General features: G+C 44.2%; 1 protein-coding gene across 1 annotated transcript; it reads left to right on the forward strand.

Annotated features, from left to right (window-relative positions):
- The first annotated feature begins 9,351 nt into the window (after positions 1-9,351).
- Positions 9,352-19,079, forward strand: LOC121538858 (F-box only protein 33-like). The gene is made up of 4 exons (XM_041847033.2): positions 9,352-9,890; positions 10,828-10,938; positions 11,315-11,982; positions 16,429-19,079. Exons 1-4 carry the CDS (start codon positions 9,463-9,465, stop codon positions 16,692-16,694), a joined length of 1,473 nt encoding a protein of 490 aa, XP_041702967.2. The 5' UTR covers positions 9,352-9,462; the 3' UTR covers positions 16,695-19,079.
- Positions 19,080-20,783: the final 1,704 nt, after the last annotated feature.

Below are 20,783 nucleotides of genomic sequence, written 5' to 3' on the forward strand. Positions count from 1 at the left end.
CGGAACAGCTGGTGCTCTCATGCATGCTTAAATGTTGCTTGCCTCAAAGCACGCATATACCTCATTTAGCTTGTCTGGTAGGCTTGTGTCACTGAGAAGCTTGCGGCTGGGCTTCCCTTTGTAGTCCGTAATAGTTTGCAAGCCCTGCCACATCCGACGAGCATCAGAGCCGGTGTAGTAGGATTCAATCTTAGTCCTGTATTTTCTCTTTGCATGTTTGATGGTTCATCGGAGGGCATAGCGGGATTTCTTATAAGCGTCCGGGTTAGAGTCCCGCTCCTTGAAAGCGGCAGCTCTACCCTCTAGCTCAGTGCAGATGTTGCCTGTAATCCATGGCTTCTGGTTGGGGTACGTACGGTCAATGTGTGGACAATGTCATCGATGCACTTATTGATGAAGCCGGTGACTGATGTGGTATACTCCTCAATGCAATCAGATGAGTCCAGGAACATATTCCAGTCTGTGCTAGCAAAACAGTCCTGTAGCTTAGCATCTGCGTCATCTGACCACTATCATATTAAGCGAGTCACTGGTACTTCCTGCTTGAGTTTTTGCTTGTAAGCAGGAATCAGGAGGATAGAACTTTCGTCAGATTTGCCAAATGGAAGGTGAGGGAGAGCTTTGTGCGCGTCTCTGTGTGTGGAGTAAAGGTGGTCTACAGTTTCTTTTCCTCCTCTTGATGCACATGTAACATGCTGGTAGAAATGAGGTAAAACGGATTTAAGTTTCCCTGCATTAAAGTCCCTGGCCACTAGGAGCGCCGCCTCTGGATGAGCATTTTCTTGTTTGCTTATGGCTTTATACAGATCGTTGAGTGCGGTCTTAGTGCCAGCATCGGTGTGTGGTGGTAAATAGACAGCTACGAAAAATATAGATGAAAACTCTCTTGGTAAATAGTGTGGTCTACAACTTATCATGAGATACTCTACCTCAGGTGAGCAAAACTTAGAGACTTCCTTAATATTTGATTTCGCACACCAGCTGTTATTGACAAATAGACACAGACCGCCACCCCTTCTCTTACCGGAGACAGCTGTTCTGTCTTGCCGATGCACGGAAAACCAGCCAACTGTTTATTATCCATGTCGTCGTTCAGCCATGACTCGGTGAACGTTTTTAATGTCCCTTTGGTAGTATAGTCTTGAACGGAGCTCATCCAGTTTATTCTCCAATGATTGCACATTGACCATTAGGACGGATGGTAGAGGTGGGTTACCCACTTGCCGAAGAATTCTCACAAAGCACCCCGACCTGTGTCCCCTGTATCAGCGTCTTCTCTTCATGCGAATGACGGGGATTTGGGCCTGGTCGGGTAGCTCTTTTCGGTCGTAATACAAAATAAGTTACAAATAACGCGAAAAAACACACAAAATAGCACAATTGGTTAGTAGCCCGTAAAACTGCAGCCATCTCCTCGGGCGCCATTCTTGCCGCCATTCAATGCGGCAGACGTTTTTTGGTACCCTTCCCCAGATCTGTGCCTCGACACAATCCTGTCTCAGAGCTCTACGGACAATTCCTTCGACCTCATGGCTTGGTTTTTGCTCTGACATGCACTGTCAACTGTGGGACCTTATATAGACTGGTGTGTGCCTTTCCAAATCATGTCCAATCAATTGAATTTACCACAGGTGGACTCCAATCAAGTTGTAGAAACATCAAGGATGATCAATGGAAACAGGATGCACCTGAGCTCAATTTCCAGTCTCATAGCAAAGGGTTTGAATACTTATGTAAATAAAGGTATCTGTTTTTTTATTTTTAATACATTTGCTAACATTTCTAAAAACCTGTTTTTGCATTGTCATTATGGGGTATTGTGTGTAGATTGATGAGGGAAAAACACAATTTAATCTATTTTAGAATTAGGCTGTAACATAACAAAATGTGGAAAAAGTGAAGGATTCTGAATACTTTACGAATGCATTGTACATGCGTAGGGAGGTGCTCATCATAAAAAAATTGAACCGACAAACTTTCTTCCTTTCTTCCATCCAGCATGCGGGACAAGTGACGGGCACCAACCACACCTGGGATTCCTGTCGCAAGGGTTTTCCTCCTTAACTTCCATCCATCGACACCCCGGAGATGACTCCCTTAACAGGTGCCCTACCCCTACTCCGGTGTTTGAAGCATGATACTTTGGGTGACTCGATTCTTGTGAGGCCCACTGCCCTGTTCCTCAGACACAAAATTAATCAGGACAAGCCCACTCCTGGTCACTGATTTGATTTAACTTTTCCCAACATAGGCTACGATTCACCGTCTTTGAGACCCCAAACGGATTTCCCAGATAAACACCCTCATCAAAAAATCGCATCCCAACAAGAAACAAGAAACAAGAAACAAATCCTTGTCTGATATGTCTCCCGAGTGGCGCAGTGGTCTAAGGCACTGCATCGCAGTGCTAGCTGTGCCACTAGAGATCCTGGTTCGAATCCAGGCTCTGCTGTAGCCGGCCGCGACCGGGAGACCAATGGGGCGGCGCACAATTGGCCCAGCGTCGTCCAGGGTAGGGGAGGGAATGGCCGGCAGGGAGGTAGCTCAGTTGGTAGAGCATGGCGTTTGCAACGCCAGGGTTGTGGGTTCGATTCCCATGGGGTATGAAAATTAAAAAGAATAATGTATGTAATGTAAATGTATGCACTAACTGTAAGTCGCTCTGGATAAGAGTGTCTGCTAAATGACGTAAAATGTAAAAATGTAAATCCCCTTCAATTATCGACACATTTTTCATTACATTCTTCGCCACTACTGTTGTCCATTCTTCTTCTTCGGGATTGGGTTGGCGGATCGCAACCAACTTTTACGTGCATACACCGCCACCTACTGTACTGGAGTGTGAGGCCATTCACAGCCTAAATACATTAACTTCCGGTAATTCAACATAGGGAAAAAGGAACATTACCCTGCCAACTATTAACCCTCACTAAAAAACTCACCACCCCATTCCACTATTTAACCCTATTTAATCCTACTCCAGGCCAATGGTCTGGGAGGATAGAACACTACCACTCAACACCCCCTGCAAACCTAGTACTTCTCTGCAGCTGCCACCACAAACTCTATTTTCTTTTATTTACGTTCCATTTCTGCAGTACAGTTGACAACCATGGCTATGAATGCTAAGAAACCCACCTTACTGAAGCACATTTTTTATTTTTTATTTTATTTTAACCTTTATTTATACAGGTTTTTCTCATTGAGATAAAATCTATTTTTCAAAAGAGACCTGGTCCAACAGCAGCAGGGGGAACAAAGTTTCAGACAAAACTACTTGCATACACTAACACAACATTGAACAAAACTATAGACACACGTGCAGCATATTGGCAGCTTCATTAAATAGTACCCGCAAATCACCAGTCTCAACGTCAACAGTGAAGAGGCGACTCCGGGATGCTGACCTTCGAGGCAGAGTTGCAAAGAAAAAGCCATATCTCAGACTGCCCATCTTAATCTTTTCTTTTTATTGGCCAGTCTGAGATATGGCTTTTTCTTTGCAACTCTGCCTAGAAGGTCAGCATCCCGGAGTCGCCTCTTCACTGTTGACGTTGAGACTGGTGTTTGGCGGGTACTATTTAATGAAGCTGCCAGTTGAGGACCTGTGAGGCGTCTGTTTCTCGAACTAGACACTATAATGTATTTGTCCTCTTGCTCAGTTGTGCACTGGGGCCCCCCACTCCTCTTTCTATTCTGGTTAGAGACAGTTTGTACACAGCGTTGTACGAGATCTTCAGTTTCTTGGCAATTTCTCGCATGGAATAGCCTTCATTTCTCAGAACAAGAATAGACTGACGAATTTCAGAAGAAAGTTATTTGTTTCTGGCCATTTTGAGCCTGTAATCGAACCCACAATTGCTGATGCTCCAGATACTCAACTAGTCTCAAGGCGGCCAGTTTTATTGCTTCTTTAATCAGCACAACAATTTTCAGCTGTGCTAACATAATTGCAAAAGGGTTTTCTGATGATCAATTAGCCTTTTAAAATTATAAACTTGGATTAGCAAACACAACGTGCCTTTGGAACACAGGACTGATGGTTGCTGATAATGGCCCTCTGTACGCCTATGTAGATATTCCATAAAAAATCTGCAGTTTCTAGCTACAATAGCCATTTACAACATTAACAATGTCTACACTATATTTCTGATCAATTTGATGTTATTTTAATCAAATGTTTTTTTCGAAAACAAGGAAATGTGTAAGTGACCCCAAACTTTTGAACAGTAGTGTATATAACATCACTAAAATCTAATCTCTATCATACTATCCAGGTCTGTGCCCAAACAGTTTGAGCTCCTACTTCTAAAAATCCACCTTTCCAGAAATAAGTCTCTCACTGTTGCCGCTTGCTACAGACCCCCCTCAGCCCCCAGCTGTGCCCTGGACACCATATGTGAATTGATTTCCCCCTATCTACCCTCAGAGTTCGTACTGCTTGGTGACCTAAACTGGGATATGCTTAACACCCCGGCCATCCTACAATCCAAACTAAATGCCCTCAATCTCACACAAATTATCAAGGAACCTACCAGGTACAACCCTAAATCCGTAAACATGGGCACCCTCATAGATATCATCCTGACTAATTTACCCTCTAAATACACCTCCGCTGTCTTCAACCAGGATCTCAGCGATCACTGCCTTATTGCCTGCGTCCGTAACGGGTCCGTGGTCAAACGACCACCCCTCATCACTGTCAAACGCTCCCTAAAACACTTTAGCGAGCAGGCCTTCCTAATTGACCTGGCCCAGGTATCCTGGATGGATATCGATCTCATTCCGTCAGTAGAGTATGCCTGGTTGTTCTTTAAAAGTGCTTTCCTCTCAATCTTAAATAAGCATGCCCCATTCAACAAATTCAGAACTAAGAACAGATATAGCCCCTGGTTCTCCTCAGACTTGACTGCCCTTGACCAGCACAAAAACATCCTGTGGCGTACTGCATTAGCATTGAATAGCCCCCGCGATATGCAACTTTTCAGGGAAGTTAGGAACCAATATACACAAGCAGTTAGGAAAGCAAAGGCTAGCTTTTTCAAACAGAAATGTGCTTCCTGTAGCACTAACTCCAAAACGTTTTGGGACACTGTAAAGTCCATGGAGAATAAGAGCACCTCCTCCCAGCTGCCCACTGCACTGAGGCTAGGAAACACTATCACCACCGATAAATCTACAATAATCGAGAATTTCAACAAGCATTTTGCTACGGCTGGCCATGCTTTTCACCTGGCTACCACTACCCCGGCCACCAGCTCTGCACCCTCCCCTAAAACTTGCCCATGCCCCCCCCCCTCCCACTTCTCCTTCACACAAATTCAGACAGCTGATGTTCTGAAAGAGCTGCAAAATCTGGACCCCTACAAATCATCTGGGCTAGACAATCTGGACCCTTTCTTTCTAAAATTAGCAGCTGAAATTGTCGCAACCTCTCTTTCGTAAAGTCTGAGATCCCCAGAGATTGGAAAGCTGCCGCGGTCATCCCCCTCTTCAAAGGGGGTGACACTCTAGATCCAAACTGTTACAGACCTATATCCATCCTGCCGTGCCTTTCGAAAGCTTTTCAAAGCCAAGTTAACAAACAGATCACCGACCATTTCGAATCCCACCATACCTTCTCCGCAATGCAATCTGGTTTCCGAGCTGGTCATGGGTGCACCTCAGCCACGCTCAAGATCCTAAACGATATTATAACCGCGATCGATAATAGACAGTACTGTGCAGCCGTCTTCATCGACCTGGTCAAGGCTTTCGACTCTGTCAACCACCGCATTCTTATTGGCAGACTAAATAGCCTTGGTTTCTCAAATGACTGCCTCGCCTGGTTCACCAACTACTTCTCAGATAGAGTTCAATGTGTCAAATCGGAGGGACTGTTGTCTGGACCTCTGGCAGTCTCTATGGGGGTGCCACAGGGTTCAATTCTCGGGCCGACTCTTTTCTCTGTGTATATCAATGATGTCGCTCTTGCTGCTGGTGACTCTCAGATCCACCTCTACGCAGACGACACCATTTTGTATACATCTGGCCCTTCATTGGACACTGTGTTAACAAACCTCCAAACGAGCTTCAATGCCATACAACACTCCTTCCGTAGCCTCCAACTGCTCTTAAACACTAGTAAATCTAAATGCATGCTCTTCAATCGAACGCTGCTGGTACCCGCCCACCCAACTAGAATCACTACTCTCGGCGGGTCTGACCTAGAGTATGTGGACAACTACAAATACCTAGGTGTCTGGTTAGATTGTAAACTATCCTTCCAGACTCACATTAAGCATCTCCAATCCAAAGTTAAATCTAGAATCGGCTTCCTATTTCGCAAACAAAGCCTCCTTCACTCATGCTGCCAAACATGCCCTCGTTAAACTGACTATCCTACCGATCCTTGACTTCGGCGATGTCATTTACAAAATAGCCTCCAACACTCTACTCAGCAAATTGGATGTAGTCTATCACAGTGCCATTCGTTTTGTCACCAAAGCCCCATATACTACCCACCACTGTGACCTGTACGCTCTTGTTGGCTGGTCCTCACTACATATTCGTCGCCAAACCCACTGGCTCCAGGTCATCTATAAATCACTGCTAGGCAAATCCCCGCCTTATCTTAGCTCATTGGTCACCATAGCAACACCCACCCGTAGTATGCGCTCCAGCAGGTATATCTCACTGGTTATCCCCAAAGCCAACACCTCCTTTGGCCGCCATTCCTTCCAGTTCTCTGCTGCCAATGACTGGAACGAACTGCAAAAATCTCTGAATCTGGAGACTCTTATCTCCTCACTAACTATAAGCATCAGTTGTCAGAGCACCTTACCGATCACTGCACCTGTACACAGCCCATCTGAAATTAGCCCACCCAACTACCTCATCCCCATATTGTTATTTATTTTGCTCATTTGCACCCCAGTATCTCTATTTGCACATCATCTCTTGCACATCTATCATTCCAGTGTTAATACTAAATTGTAATTATTTTGCACTATGGCCTATTTATTGACTTACCTCCATAACTTGCTACATTTGCACACACTGTATATATATTTTCTGTTGTATTTTTGACTATGTTTTTTTTTTTTTTATCGCACTGCTTTGCTTTATCTTGGCCAGGTCGCAGTTGTAAATAATAATAATAATAATATGCCATTTAGCAGACGCTTTTATCCAAAGCGACTTACAGTCATGCGTGCATACATTTTTGTCCCGGGGATCGAACCCACTACCCTGGCGTTACAAGCGGCGTGCTCTACCAGCTGAGCTACAGAGGACCACCAAATGAGAACTTGTTCTCAACTGGCTTAACTGGTTAAATAAAGGTTAAATAAAAAATAGAAAATGTAAAAAACCCGCCAGTAATGTACATCGTACCAGCTCCTTCCTGGCGTCCAGAGAAAAACAAGCCTTATGCCGGTAATAAAAACCTATTCTCAGCTTGAGCTTCTTTATCAAGTTCTCCACATGAACAGTGAAGCTCAGCTTGTCATCCACCCACACTCCCAAATATTTGTACACTTTGACTTGCTCTATAGTATGTCCATCCAATGTAGCAATGACATGTAGCAATGACATGATTAGTAACATCCTCTCAGGATCCCTCACATATTATTCCCATCCCTCTCTATTGGTCTCTGCCTACTCACAGGAATCCTCTCAGGATCCCTCACCATGTACCCATCTTCCTCTACCACTCTCTTCACTGCTTCAGCATATGACACTTTCTGTACTACTCTGACGCCTGGAAACCTCAACCTGCCTTTCTCTCACCGGACACCTCCGATCTCCAGCCCCATGGGCACCCTCCACAGCTTACACACACAACTTTCTCCACCGATACTACACATTCCTTCATCTCATGCCCCTCCTGCACACTTCCCACATCTTGGAATCTCCCTCCTACACACTGCTGCGACATGACCATAAGCTTGGCACCTATAACACTGTAGTATTTTTGGAAGGATAACTAACACATCCTAACTTGACCTTGTTGGGCAAAGATTCTGCATCAAAACTCAGCAGAACAGACTGTCTTCTCTGTTTCACCACGCTCTCCACCGGGTCTGCGTCGCACCAAACGGCGGGTGTCACAGACACCAGGAATCTTCCATTTCAGCTGATCTTCAGCAATACTTAATGCCACCCCCATTATCACGCCTTTCAACAGCGCCCTGCTCCGAAGAGCAAAGCAAGTCACGGTTCTTGTCCCTAGTCGCATGGTTCAGAGCGCCCGCTCCCTCTGGACGGAAGAAACACAATAAATCATCACAAGTCCACTTAGTTACTTTCACCAACTCGACAGTCCCCAACCTCTTCTCCATCCAACCTGACACCACATATGTATCAGCCAGAATACAAGGATCCATTCTCTCCACAAATCTCACTCCCACTGGGCCAGAATTATCCTTGTCATCATCTGGACAAGGATTGAATTCTACGGTCCTCACCGCAGGTACTTCATCCTCACTCTCGTCACGTTCAATTTCCTTCTGTAGCTCTTCCAAAAGTTCTGTATGATCCTCTATTCCATATTCACTCAAAACATGTTCAATTTTTCCTTCTTTTTTCTTGTCCACCATCTTCTCCTTCATCAGATCTTGCAGAAGGCTTCTGAAATCCCCCACTCCATATTTACTCATACGTTCCACTTTCCTCACGTTCCACTTTCCTCATCCAGCCCTAAGATGCCATTTTTTCTCTCTCCTTCTCCAACTCTACTCGATGCACTTCTCGTTTCAAACTCGGCATTCACTTCGGCCATGATTCCTGCCTCGACCTGATTGGTTCTTCTTTCCCATGCCATCAGTTTACAGATAAGAAATTGTGGGATGCAACCAATTGTGTGTATATGGCATTCATATCTGCTATTGGATATAATGTCCGTGAAAAATAATTGCTTTTACATTTCTACAGCATTGGAAAAGGCTATGCTTGTTATAAGGTCAATAATATGGTATCCTACACTATAACGGTAAAGAGTGTGCAAAGAGAAAACGACGTGGTCTTTGCGTGGGCAGAGAATTAAATAAAATCACCCCTCATGTGGGGGATTCAACCGCAGTGAAAGTTCTCCCCCTTGCACACTTGAGAGGTATGGCAAAAATAACAGTCATTGGGCCAAACCATTATCGGAAATGGTTTGATAAAATAACACTACATTTGCAGATGACAACTAAATGAACAACATATTCTAGAGAAAATGAAAGTATATCAAACATATGAATGAATAAGGAAAACAAATTATGTCGGCCTGTTTCAAAAAGTGGAATGTTGCAGAGTATTGTTTTCATTGCCACGTAGTCATAAGTGGTATGATCCAATAGTATTGAAAGCAAATCTGTTGGATGATGTTTGTTTTTACAGAGCGCGAGTACCGGAACTGTACTGGTGTCGAACAATCGTTTAACGGTTATGTTTACACTTTCTGTCCGCGATTAATACCGTAGTTTAGTGGTCTGCGCCATGGCTCTGTACGGGGGTGTCGGAGCCATGGCTTTACCTAGCGAGCTTATCGTCCATATATTTTCCTTCTTGTCCGACCGTGACAAGCTTCGGGCCTCGTCAGTGTGCTCTCGCTGGAGGGAGTGTCTGTTTTACCCATCGCTTTGGACGGAGCTGAAGTTGCGTGTCGGAGGTGGTGCAAACTGGGGAGGCTCTGGCACCGAACAGACCCCAAGATTAGAATTTCTCATGAGGAAGTTTGGCTCTTTCGTGCGCGAGCTACATCTCGAGGTTGCGGCTGTGGAAGGATATCTAAGCCCACTGAGCGGAGTTGAGGGCAGGATGGAACCTGTAGAAAGCGACCCTCCTTTGCCTGACCGCTGGAAAAACGCAATGATCACCTATTTGGAACAGGTGTTGTGTGTGCTCGGATGTATTCGAAACAACAGGTAGTTGGATAGTTACAACAATTATTCAATGCATGTTTAAAGCAAAGTGCGTCAGCAACTCCATACTTGTCAATTTGAGTGTTTGTCGGGTCGAAGTCAGCTAACGTTTAGTAGCTAGTTTAGCCTACCTATAAACAAACCCATGTCATTACGTAATCGGGTCATGTGGTTAATCTACGGATTTCTATTTAACGTTACACTGCTTGTGTGGTTTTCAATCTGTTGAAGCTATAATCTAACTACTTGGTATAGGGCATGTCAGTTTGAAGTGTGTTTTTCTGCTTGCTATGCAGAGAATGTTGCAAGGATTTTTTACAATTACATTTGAACAACATTGCATCAGTGGTGGTCATGCTCAGGCTGAACCACTGAGGTCAACAATGACATTGGCAGCATGCTGTCAAATGCAACTCTTGTCTTTTCAAACCTGTACTTGCAATATGCCAATATCTTTTGGACACATTTGTGTCCTGAAAAGTTCCACTTGCACTGCCACAGAGATGGCTTAAAGGTGTCTTGAGGCATTTCTTTGATGGTAACTAATTCCAGTGTTCATTCAATAACAGCACACTTGTGAAAGAGAGTTCAAGAGATTTTAGTGGCACAGTCAAATGAGGAAAGCTGGGTTTGTGGTAGTGGACCAAACTCCACTCAATGGTGAAGGAAGTCACCATGGAGTGGAATTTAGTCCGCCAGGTTTGTGGTGGACACCAGTGTGTGATGTTGAAAGGTGCTGATTGTCAGAGGCCTTCTGGCAAATTGGTGAGGACATACTGTTTGATTGTGCTTGCAGTTGTTTGTTGCAGACCACAATTAGAACATACTGTCACTGACCTCCACTATGGCTGATTGTGTCCGATTTTGACTAAAGCTCATATCTCTCTCACCCCCTCCCACCCCTCTCTCTCGGCCCGTTCTCTCTCGCTCCCTGTCTCAGAAATATCCAGAAGCTGAGTCTGTATGGGGATACCTGCATTCTTCAGGATGAGGGCATTCTGGACAGTGCCTATCTCAACCAGGTTGACCAAGGAGGCAAGAAAATCAAAGAGTGAGTAGCTTTTAGGCAAGGCTACATCTTGCCCAGGGAGACAAAAGGGCATACAGCAGGGCTCTACACTGACCTTTTTTACAAGGAGCACGTCTGCACCTAAGTTGAAAAATGTAGGCACACACAAAGAAATTATGAAGCTAGAATCGTTAATTTTTCTTCCAGGTCGCACAGAAAAATACTCAGTTGAAATTCAGCCTCATATAATTACATAGAACACATAGGTACTTTAATAGGATCTCTGTTCTGCCCATACAGTTTTTGTTTCTGTATTGATTGTCAGTGAGTAGGCCTTTATTTGCAGATATGGAAGAGATACAAAATTTTACAAACGTTTTCAAACTTTATTTCTGTGTTTTCCTCTGGGCCGGGGTAGGATCCAGCAGCTGTTAGTGGAGGTTCTGTCTAACAGCAGGCAGATAAAGTGGCTGTCCTCTGCCTTCATGCTGGGCGTGGTGACCCCATGCTCCCTGGCCTCTCTGTCCAACCCCAGCGCCGGCTCCCTGGAGCACCTCGGCCTGCTGGACAACCAGCTGCCTTGCCTGGTCTCACCTGTGGAGCTGGAGCGGCTGGTCCACCTGCGTTCCCTGGCCCTCGACTTCTGTGACTTCACCTCTGAGTTGAGCCACCTACTGGCTGGAGGAGACCGTGCTCCACTACATCGCCTCTCCCTGATGCTCAACGGCGCTGCTCTGGAGGCTAAGCCGCTGGATGGCACCGCCAGTGAGGATGACTGGAAGGCCCTGGTCCACCGCAGCGCTAACCTGCGGGTCTACATGATGGCCCTGGATGTTTGCAGCCAGGACCTGCTGAGGGTGCTAAAACCCAGCCTGCCCCTGGAGAGGATCCACCTTGACAGCTACTCCACCTTGGTCACAGACGGCACCCTGGAGCTCATTGCCCAGCAGTACAACAAGACCCTGAGCCACTTCGTCCTGATGAGGGATGACACCAGCTTCCCTGACCTCAGCATCAACCGCAACGAGGACCCGCTGGTCCTACTGGCCTGGCGCTGCGTACACCTCTCTGTCCTGGTCATCCACGGTGAGCCTGGCCCAGAAGCTAGCATTACATAGCTCACAACTGTTTTAGTGTAGCCTAACTTTTTAATAGGAGTGATTGATTTCCAGTGGCATGGGTTCTACAAGATGTTCTGATAGAAATATTTATTACTGGTTATTTCTGGGAGGAATGTTATGTCTAGTAGGGCTGACCCCATTTAGTCGACTGGTTGATTGTTTGGTCGATAGGCTGTTGGTCGACCAATATTTCTTTAGTTGAGCAGTAGCAACAACAAAAAAGACACCGGTATGATTTGCGCCTGTCTGAGTGGACTGATCAATTGTGGAGGCCGTGGGGATGGCACAGTCCAGCAGGCTAAGAGATGTAATACTGAAATTGTATATGGTTATATTATGTAAGAACAATGGTGCAACACAAATAAAAATATAATTTTATAACGTGCGCTTTCTCCCACGTTGGATAGTGGTCGCTGTCCGCGGTTCTGAAACACATCAGTGCGCTGTTGAATTGGCACTTTTTCCTAGACCATGTTGCTAAGTGCGTAATAGCAAAGTTAACCAGCATATTGGTGTTGAGAACAATGCGGTGGAGGCAGCAGCCAAGTTAGGAGATGAGAAAACAGACCTTGCCTTAATTGTCCAAGAAAAGTGAGAAGAGAGGAAACCCGAACTTAATTAGGTCTATAGGCCTAACTGTTAATGTGCCTGACTTTATAAATCATCCATAAGCCTCCCGAGTGGCACAGCGGTCTAAGGCACTGCATCGCAGCGCTTGAGGCATCACTACAGACCCGGGTTCGATCCCAGGCTGTGTCACAACCGGCCGTGACCGGGAGTCCCATAGGGCGGCGCACAATTGGCCCAGCGTTGTCTGGGTTAGGGGAAGGTTTGGCCGGGGGGGCTTTACTTGGCTGATCGTGCTCTAGCAACTCCTTGTGGCAGGCCGGGCGCCTGCAGGCTGACTTCGGTCGTCAGTTGAACAGTGTTTCCTCCGACACATTGGTGCGGCTGGCTTCCGGGTTAAGCGGGCAGGTGTTAAGAAGGACGCATGACTCTACCTTCGCCTCTCCCGAGCCCGTTGGGGAGTTGCAGCGATGAGACAAGATCGTAATTGGATATCAGGAAATTGGGGACAAAAAGGAGGTAAAAAATAATAACATCCATATACAGTGAGCTCCATAATTCATTGGACAGTGACCATGTTTTTGTTATTTTGGTTCTGTACTCTAGCACTTTGAGTTTGAAAGAATACAATGACAATGAGGGTGGAGTGTAGACTGTCAGCTTTCATTTGAGGGTATTTTCATACATATCGGATGAACCGTTTAGAAATTATAGAAGCTTTTGTACATGGTCCCCCCCATTTTCGGGCATCAAAAAACATTGGACAGTTTAACATAATGTAGAATAAAGTAATCATTGTTAATATTTGGTCGCATATCCTTTGCATGCAATGACTGCTTGAAGTCTGCGATGCATTGACATCACCAGACGCTGGGTATCTTCCTGGTGATGCTCTGCCAGGCCTGTACTGCAGCCATCTTCAGTTCCTGCTTATTTTGGGGACTTATTGCCTTCAGTCTCCTCTTCAGCATGTAAAATGCATGTTCAATTGGATTCAGATCCGGTGATTGACTCGGCCAGTCAAGGATTTTCCATCAAAAACCCCTTTGTTGCTCTAGCAGTATGTTTAGGGTCATTGTCTTGTTGCATGATGAAGTGCCGTCCAATGAGTTTGGAGGCATTTGGTTTTATCTGAGCAGATAAAATATTTCTGTAGACTTTCATTCATTGTTCTACTTCTGTCTGCAGTCACATCATCGATAAAGACAAGTGAGCCTGTTACACTGGCAGCCATACAGGCCCAAGCCATAACACCCCCTCCACGGATGAGGTGGTATGCTTTGGATCATGGGAATTTCTTTTTTTTCTCCACACTTTCCTCTTTCCATCCCTCTGGTACATGTTAGTCTTTGTCTCATCTGTCCACAATACTTTTTTCCAGAACTCTTGGGGCTCTTTTAGGTGCTTTTTAGCAAACTGTAATCTCACCTTTCTGTTCTTCAGGCTTATCAGTGGTTTGCATCTTGTAGTGTACCCTCTGTAGTCCTGCTGGTGTAGTCTTCTACGTATGGTAGACTTTGACACATCTACACCTGCATCCAGGAGAGTGTTTTTGATCTGTTGGGCTGTTGTCAGGGGGGTTTTCTTCACCATAGAGAGTATTCTCCGGTCATCCACTACAGTGGTCTTCCTCAGTCTACCGGGTCTTTTGACATAATTGAGTTCACCGGTTGTTTTTTTCTTGTTAATGATGAACCAAACTGTTGACTTGGGCATGGCCAGGGTTTTTGCAATGTTCCTGATTGATTGATTTTCATTTCTGAGCCTTATGACGGCCAGCTTCATTTGCATCGACACTGCTGTCTTCCTCATGTTGTCACACCCCAACAACAACCTCCAAAGGCAATAGCAAAGTCTAGAATCAATACTATTCATCAACAGCTCTCCTGCATTCACTAACGACACAAATTAATACACCTGCCTAATGACACACATCTGTGAAGCCAATTTAACAAATACTTGTAGTACCTTAAAATGGGGGGGACCATGTACAAAAGGTGCTGTCATTTCTAAACTATTCATCCGATATGTATGAAAATACCCTCAAATTAAAGCTGACAGTCTGCACTTCACCCTCATTGTCATTGTATCCTTTCAAACTCAAAGTGCTAGAGTACTGAACTAAAATAACAAAAAAATCGTTACTGTCCAATGAATTATGGAGCTCACTGTATATCTACATAAATAAGACTCATCCTGCTTCTGTTGCCTGTTTGAGTGCTTGTTTAATAGCCTACTGATTCCGTGAGCACCAAGCCTCAAGCAACAACATGTCAGATAAACAAATATGGCTATTTTTAGGCTATTTTTAATCTTTGCTATGATGTAATAAAGGCTTTACACTTTTTTTATCGTTATACCAGCCTCTGGTATTATTTATAATTCATTTAGTGTTTGCACTGTTCCAAATTGTCAGAAGAATTATATTGATAATAATAATAACCCTCCTTTTTCCTTGATCTCCTTCTTATTTTTTATTATTATTATGATAATTATAATTATAAGTAATGTAATTCTCATTAGTAGGCTTAGTATAAAAGCCTTGTATAACCACTATCGAGCTGTAGGCCTAAGATCTCATCCTGTTTAGTCTTAATACCGTAACTTACTTCGGCCTATATTTCAGTACTTACAGTGCATTTGGAAAGTATTCAGACCCCTTGACTTTTTCCACATTTTGTTACGTTACAGCCTTATTCTAAAATTGATTAAATACATGTTTTTCCTCATCAATCGACACACAATACCCCATAATGACAAAGCTAAAACAGGTTTTTAGAAATGTTTGCAAATGTCTTAAAAATAAAAAACAGTATTCAGACCCTTTAGTCTGTACTTTGTTGAAGCACCTTTGGCAGCGATTACAGCCTCAAGTCATCTTGGGTATGATGCTATAAGCTTGGCACACCTGTATTTGGGGGGTTTCTCCCATTCTTCACCTCCCTGACCAAGGCCCTTCACGAGTTACGGTGTTCAGAGTTTATAACCAATTTATTGATGTGATTATGATATGCTATAGGTCAGGCCCTATTGGTCACATGCATGCGATGCTTACATGTCACGTAACGAGAGCAAGGGTGTATGGGTGGTCCTCTGTAGCTCAGCTGGTAGAGCACGGCGCTTGTAACGCCAAGGTAGTGGGTTCGATCCCCGGGACCACCCATACACAAAAATGTATGCACGCATGACTGTAAGTCGCTTTGGATAAAAGCGTCTGCTAAATGGCATATTATTATATTATAAGGGTTGAGGGAATAGGGAATGTTTTTCCTACACAAATTAAGGATTTCGGTAACTTAACACTTCAGTCAGAAATGGCTGTAATTATGATGCTGCTTCAGCAACACGGACAGTGCGATACACACTGTTGATGTTCTGTGGTGGTCGCTGCAGCAGGGAGGAGCGAGAGGGACAACAGATGCTAGTCACAGTCACGCGTTGTCTTTTTTTTTTAACACAGCGCAGCAAGTCTGAGCCAGGCCTGGCACAATCAAATCAATTGCGGTCGGACTCCCTTTAGTCATTTGTGTGTCTTAATTATTTCATCAAACAGTTTCCTTAAAGCATCAGACAAGCTCAGTGCAGATAATTGATTTGATTAAAACACATAGGATGTGTCAGTATATGGAAACATTTCACATTTTTAAATTGACCAATCGATTGGTCGAGCAAGATTATTTTTTTTTTTGGGGGGGACAGCCCTAATGTGTGTATTGTAGAGGTCATATTGGCAGCATGTTGATATGTATAGCACAGATCAAATGGAGTTGGTTTACATTCAGTATGCAGTATGTTCTTTCTACAGTGGCTTTCAATGTGATTCTCCTCTGTCTGAACACTACAGGCTACACTGTGTGGTCCCACAATCTGGTGGCCATCTCCCGTCTGCGTGGCTCCAGCCTCAAGGTCCTGGCCGTGTCCGAGGAGAGCATCGACTTCGACCCAGACCAGAGGGTCTTCATGGAGGGTGACCCCGTCCACAACCTGGTGAAGGAGGTGTCCCTGGGCCTGGGGCGCGTCTGGCACCCCTCTATGGACTCCAACCTGGTCCTCAGCGAGCCCACCCAGCACTTCCACAGGGAGATGCAGAGCTTCAGCCTGGGCATGTAGGCTAGAGCTACAGCCGCCAGACCAGGCAGTCATCTGGGTCGTGTTCATTAGGCATCAAACAAAAGAAAACAAGACCTAAACAGGGAGGGACCACACTTGTCCAATAAACGCTAATTTTCTGCTACAAAAAGTTTTCCATTGCGTGCCCTAATGAACACGACCCTGGTCTGGTCTGGCCTGCTGCACATGCTCAGTGCTTGTCTTGATGATCTAATCACCTTATAGGTCCTATCTCATTTACTTTTGTTTGTTTATATTTTCTTCTCTGTAGCATGAACTTATCCTTTGTATGTGCCATGTTTATCAGTATTAGCTCTATATCTATATGTGTATGTGTATGTGTGTGTGTATATATATATATATATATATATATATATATATATATATATCCTGCTTATGAATGAGTATAGTCAAGTATTTGTTTAGTAGCTAAATGAGCGATTGCGATTGGTGTTGCAAGGGGGCTTTTTTACACAGCTAGCTTATTTAGTTGTATTGCAAGTTTTCTTTTTTGCTTTGTGTTTTGTCTGTCTGTTGTTTTTTCTCTTAGCAAGTGCAGAGTTACCGTAAACTAACTATCAGTTAATCCACCTTGGCTTTTTGCAATGATGGAATCCTGTGTACTTGTTCGTTCACATTTTTTTAGGGGAGATTAGTCTAGTAGTCTTCCGGCAGAGGGAGGGACAGTGCTGATGGAGTGTGGTTAGGCCCCCCTCAGCCCAACAAGATCCTGTCTGCTCTTTACTTTTGTGTTTTGGAGATTATATTGTTGCTATGTAACGGGACTAAGATCCTGCTGGTTCTTCTTAACCCAGAGGTGGGATATGATACACTTCTGCTGGTGAAACCGATTGCTGAGGTTTCCACACTGACACACTCATGCTGAGACCCTGTGAGCTTCCTACGTTCTGCTGCAGTACTTAAGTCAGGGGTCAGCATTGCGAGTCATACGCTGCAGTTTGCTCTCAGAAAAATCCTTTGTCTCAGGTGGGCAAAACATGATTTTGAAGATGGTGATGATGAGGATGTATATACTATGAAACAATCAGCTAGTCTGTCAGTTTAATCCAGTTTTTATTGTCACAGTTGCCTTGGAAAACCCCTTGTTCTCTGGATTCAGTAGTTTTTGCCATCAAATCTGCCCCTTTTACCATGGGGTAAACAAACTTAGTCATACATTTGTTTTAAGATGAAGGTGTTTAAAGAATGGCAAAAAGCTACTCCTTGCACATGTTTCTCTACAGGCCCACAGTATTTCACCTGCTGAGCGTTGGATGGAGGGAGGCATTGGTTTGCTTGTTCCAAATCTCAGGATTTTTGCACCTTCAGTAAATTTGTCCAATGAAGGCTTTCTTTTAATATAAAACTGTATGTTGATCTGCGGGCCAGTGTGCGTGGTGGTGTGGCTGAATACTGGAAACTAATACTGTGGAAAGAGCTCTTCCAACACTACGCACACCAGAGGTTGTTGGTTTTCTTTTTCTAGCCCCGCCTTCTAATTTTCTCTTAACTTTTAAGAAGGTTAACATCCTTGATGCGTGTCTGTGAAAATACTTTTAATTACGTTTTCTATTGTGTATTTGACGTTTTAGAGCTCAGTGTAGTAGAGGGAATCTGAGGTTGATTGCTCAGTGGTAGAATGTAAATGTGAAGCTAACAACCTTTTTTAATGTGTAAAGTTGTCTACTATCCAGTTGGATCCCTTTTTCTTGACACTTTATATGGAATCATAAATAACATCTCTCTTGTTGAATAGGAGGAAGCTATGTAGCTATAGAGAGCTGCTTGAGGGCAGGTCCATCGCAGAGAGTTAACTGTTGCCTGTAGAAGCTCATTGAGCTGAGAAAGCTACAGGACCTTACATACCAGCCTTATTAAGATTGTAAACGCTTGAAGTCAAGAGACCTGAGTGAGGAGAATTCTGTTTGGTTTTATTCCATTATTAAAAACCTGAACCACTATCATATCACAGGTCCACTGTTGTGGGGGTCAGGAGGGAGGCGAGCTTGAAACATGCCACATCTCTTAATGGCTGGCTTGCATTACAGCCAAGTCAAACTATGCAAGTGGAATGCATATAATCCAGTGGCTTTTATTTTTCTGTCACTTACAAATGGAAATAACAATTTATTATGATTATTATTATTATTGTTTTAAGATCTTGATTCTTCAGAAGCCAAACTCTGTTTCAAAGGCTACTGTGGGTTACAGACATGGTCTCTATGAGACTGGCCAGCAGGCCCTAGTTTTAAGTGGTATGAATGTTGTGCATTTGTTTAAAATCAGGATATTTTATAGCAAAATAAGTCAAACAGTGCCTTCGGAAAGTGTTCAGACCACTTGACTTTTTCCACATTTTGTTAGGTTACAGCCTTATTCTAAAAATGATTAAATCGGTTTTTTTCCCTTCATCAATCACACACAATACTCCATAATGACGAAGCAAAAACAGGTTTTTAGAAATGTTTGCAAATGTATTAAAAATAAACTGATCACATTTACATAAGTATTCAGACCCTTTACTCAGTACTTTGTTGAAGCACCTTTGACAGCGATTACAGCCCCGAATCTTCTTGGGTGTAGCTCTATAAGCTTGGCACACCTGTATTTTCAGGTCTCTCCAGAGATGTTCGATCGGGTTCAAGTCCGGGCTCTGGCTGGGCCACTCAAGCACATTGAGACTTATCCCGAAGCCACTCCTGCGTTGTCTTGGCTGTGTGCTTAGGGTCGTTGTCCTGTTGGAAGGTGAACCTTCGCCCCAGTCTGAGGTCCTGAGCAGGTTTTCATCAAGGATCTCTGTACTTTGCTCTGTTCATCTTTGCCTCGATCCTGACTAGTCTCCCAGTCCCTGCCGCTGAAAAACATCTCCACAGCATGATGCTGCCACCACCATGCTTCACCGTAGGGGTGGTGCCAGGTTTCCTCCAGATGTGACGCTTGGCATTCAGGACAAAGAGTTCAATCTTGGTTTCATCAGACCAGAGAATCATGGTCTGAGAGTCTTTAGGTGCCTTTTGGCAAACTCCAAGCGGGCTGTCATGTGCCTTTTACTGAGGAGTGGCTTCCATCTGGCCCCTCTACCATAAAGGCCTGATTGGTGGAGTGCTGCAGAGATGGTTGTCCTTTTGGAAGGTTCTCACATCTCCACAGAGGAACTCTGGAGCTCTGTCAGAGTGACCATCGTGTTCTTGGTCACCTCCCTGACCAAGGCCCTTCTCCCCCGATTGCTCAGTTTGGCTGGGCGGCCAGCTCTAGGAAGTCTTGGCGGTTCCAAACTTCTTCCATTTAAGAATGATGGAGGTCACTGTGTTCTTGGGGACCTTCAATGCTGCAGAAATGTTTTGGTACCCTTCCCCAGATCTGTGCCTCGACACCATCCTGTCTCTGAGCTCTATGGACAATTCCTTCAACCTCATGGCTTTGGTTTTGCTCTGACATGCACTGTCAACTGTGGGACCTTATATAGACAGGTGTGTGCCTTTCCAAATCATGTCTAATCAATTTAATTGGTGGACTCCAATCAAGTTGCAGAAACATCTCAAGGATGATCAGTGGAAACAGGATGCACCTGAGCTCAATTTCGAGTCTCATAGCAAAGGGTCTGAATACTTATGTAAATAAGGTATTTCAGTTTTTTGGAATTTGTAAAAATGTGTAGAAACCTGTTCGCTTTGTCATTATGGAGTGTTGTGTAGATTGCTGAGATTTTTTATTTATTTAATCAACTTTAGAATAATGCTGTAACGTAACAAAGTGGAAAAAGTAAAGGGGTCTGAATACTTTCCGAAGGCACCGTATATTACAAGTGGCCACCATGGTAAAACCATCTTAAATGTTTAAATATTTGGACAGGTGTGTTCTGTCAACTGTTTGTCTCAAGTGAGCGCATAGCATTGGATTTTATATGTACAGTACATCTGCAAATGGGAACTCAACTGGCGCAGGTGTGAAAATGCCTGTGTGGAGAGAATTTTTATTTGAAAAGTGATCCTAGATTCCAAGATAGCTAAAGGAAAAGCCTATGAAAAAACTTAACTGACAGATATTGGATAAACCAGCTGAATGTTGAATGGTTCTTCTTTTAAACCA

The sequence above is a fragment of the Coregonus clupeaformis genome, chromosome 25 (assembly GCF_020615455.1).
Source record: "Coregonus clupeaformis isolate EN_2021a chromosome 25, ASM2061545v1, whole genome shotgun sequence".
Classification (NCBI taxonomy): Eukaryota; Metazoa; Chordata; class Actinopteri; order Salmoniformes; family Salmonidae; genus Coregonus; species Coregonus clupeaformis.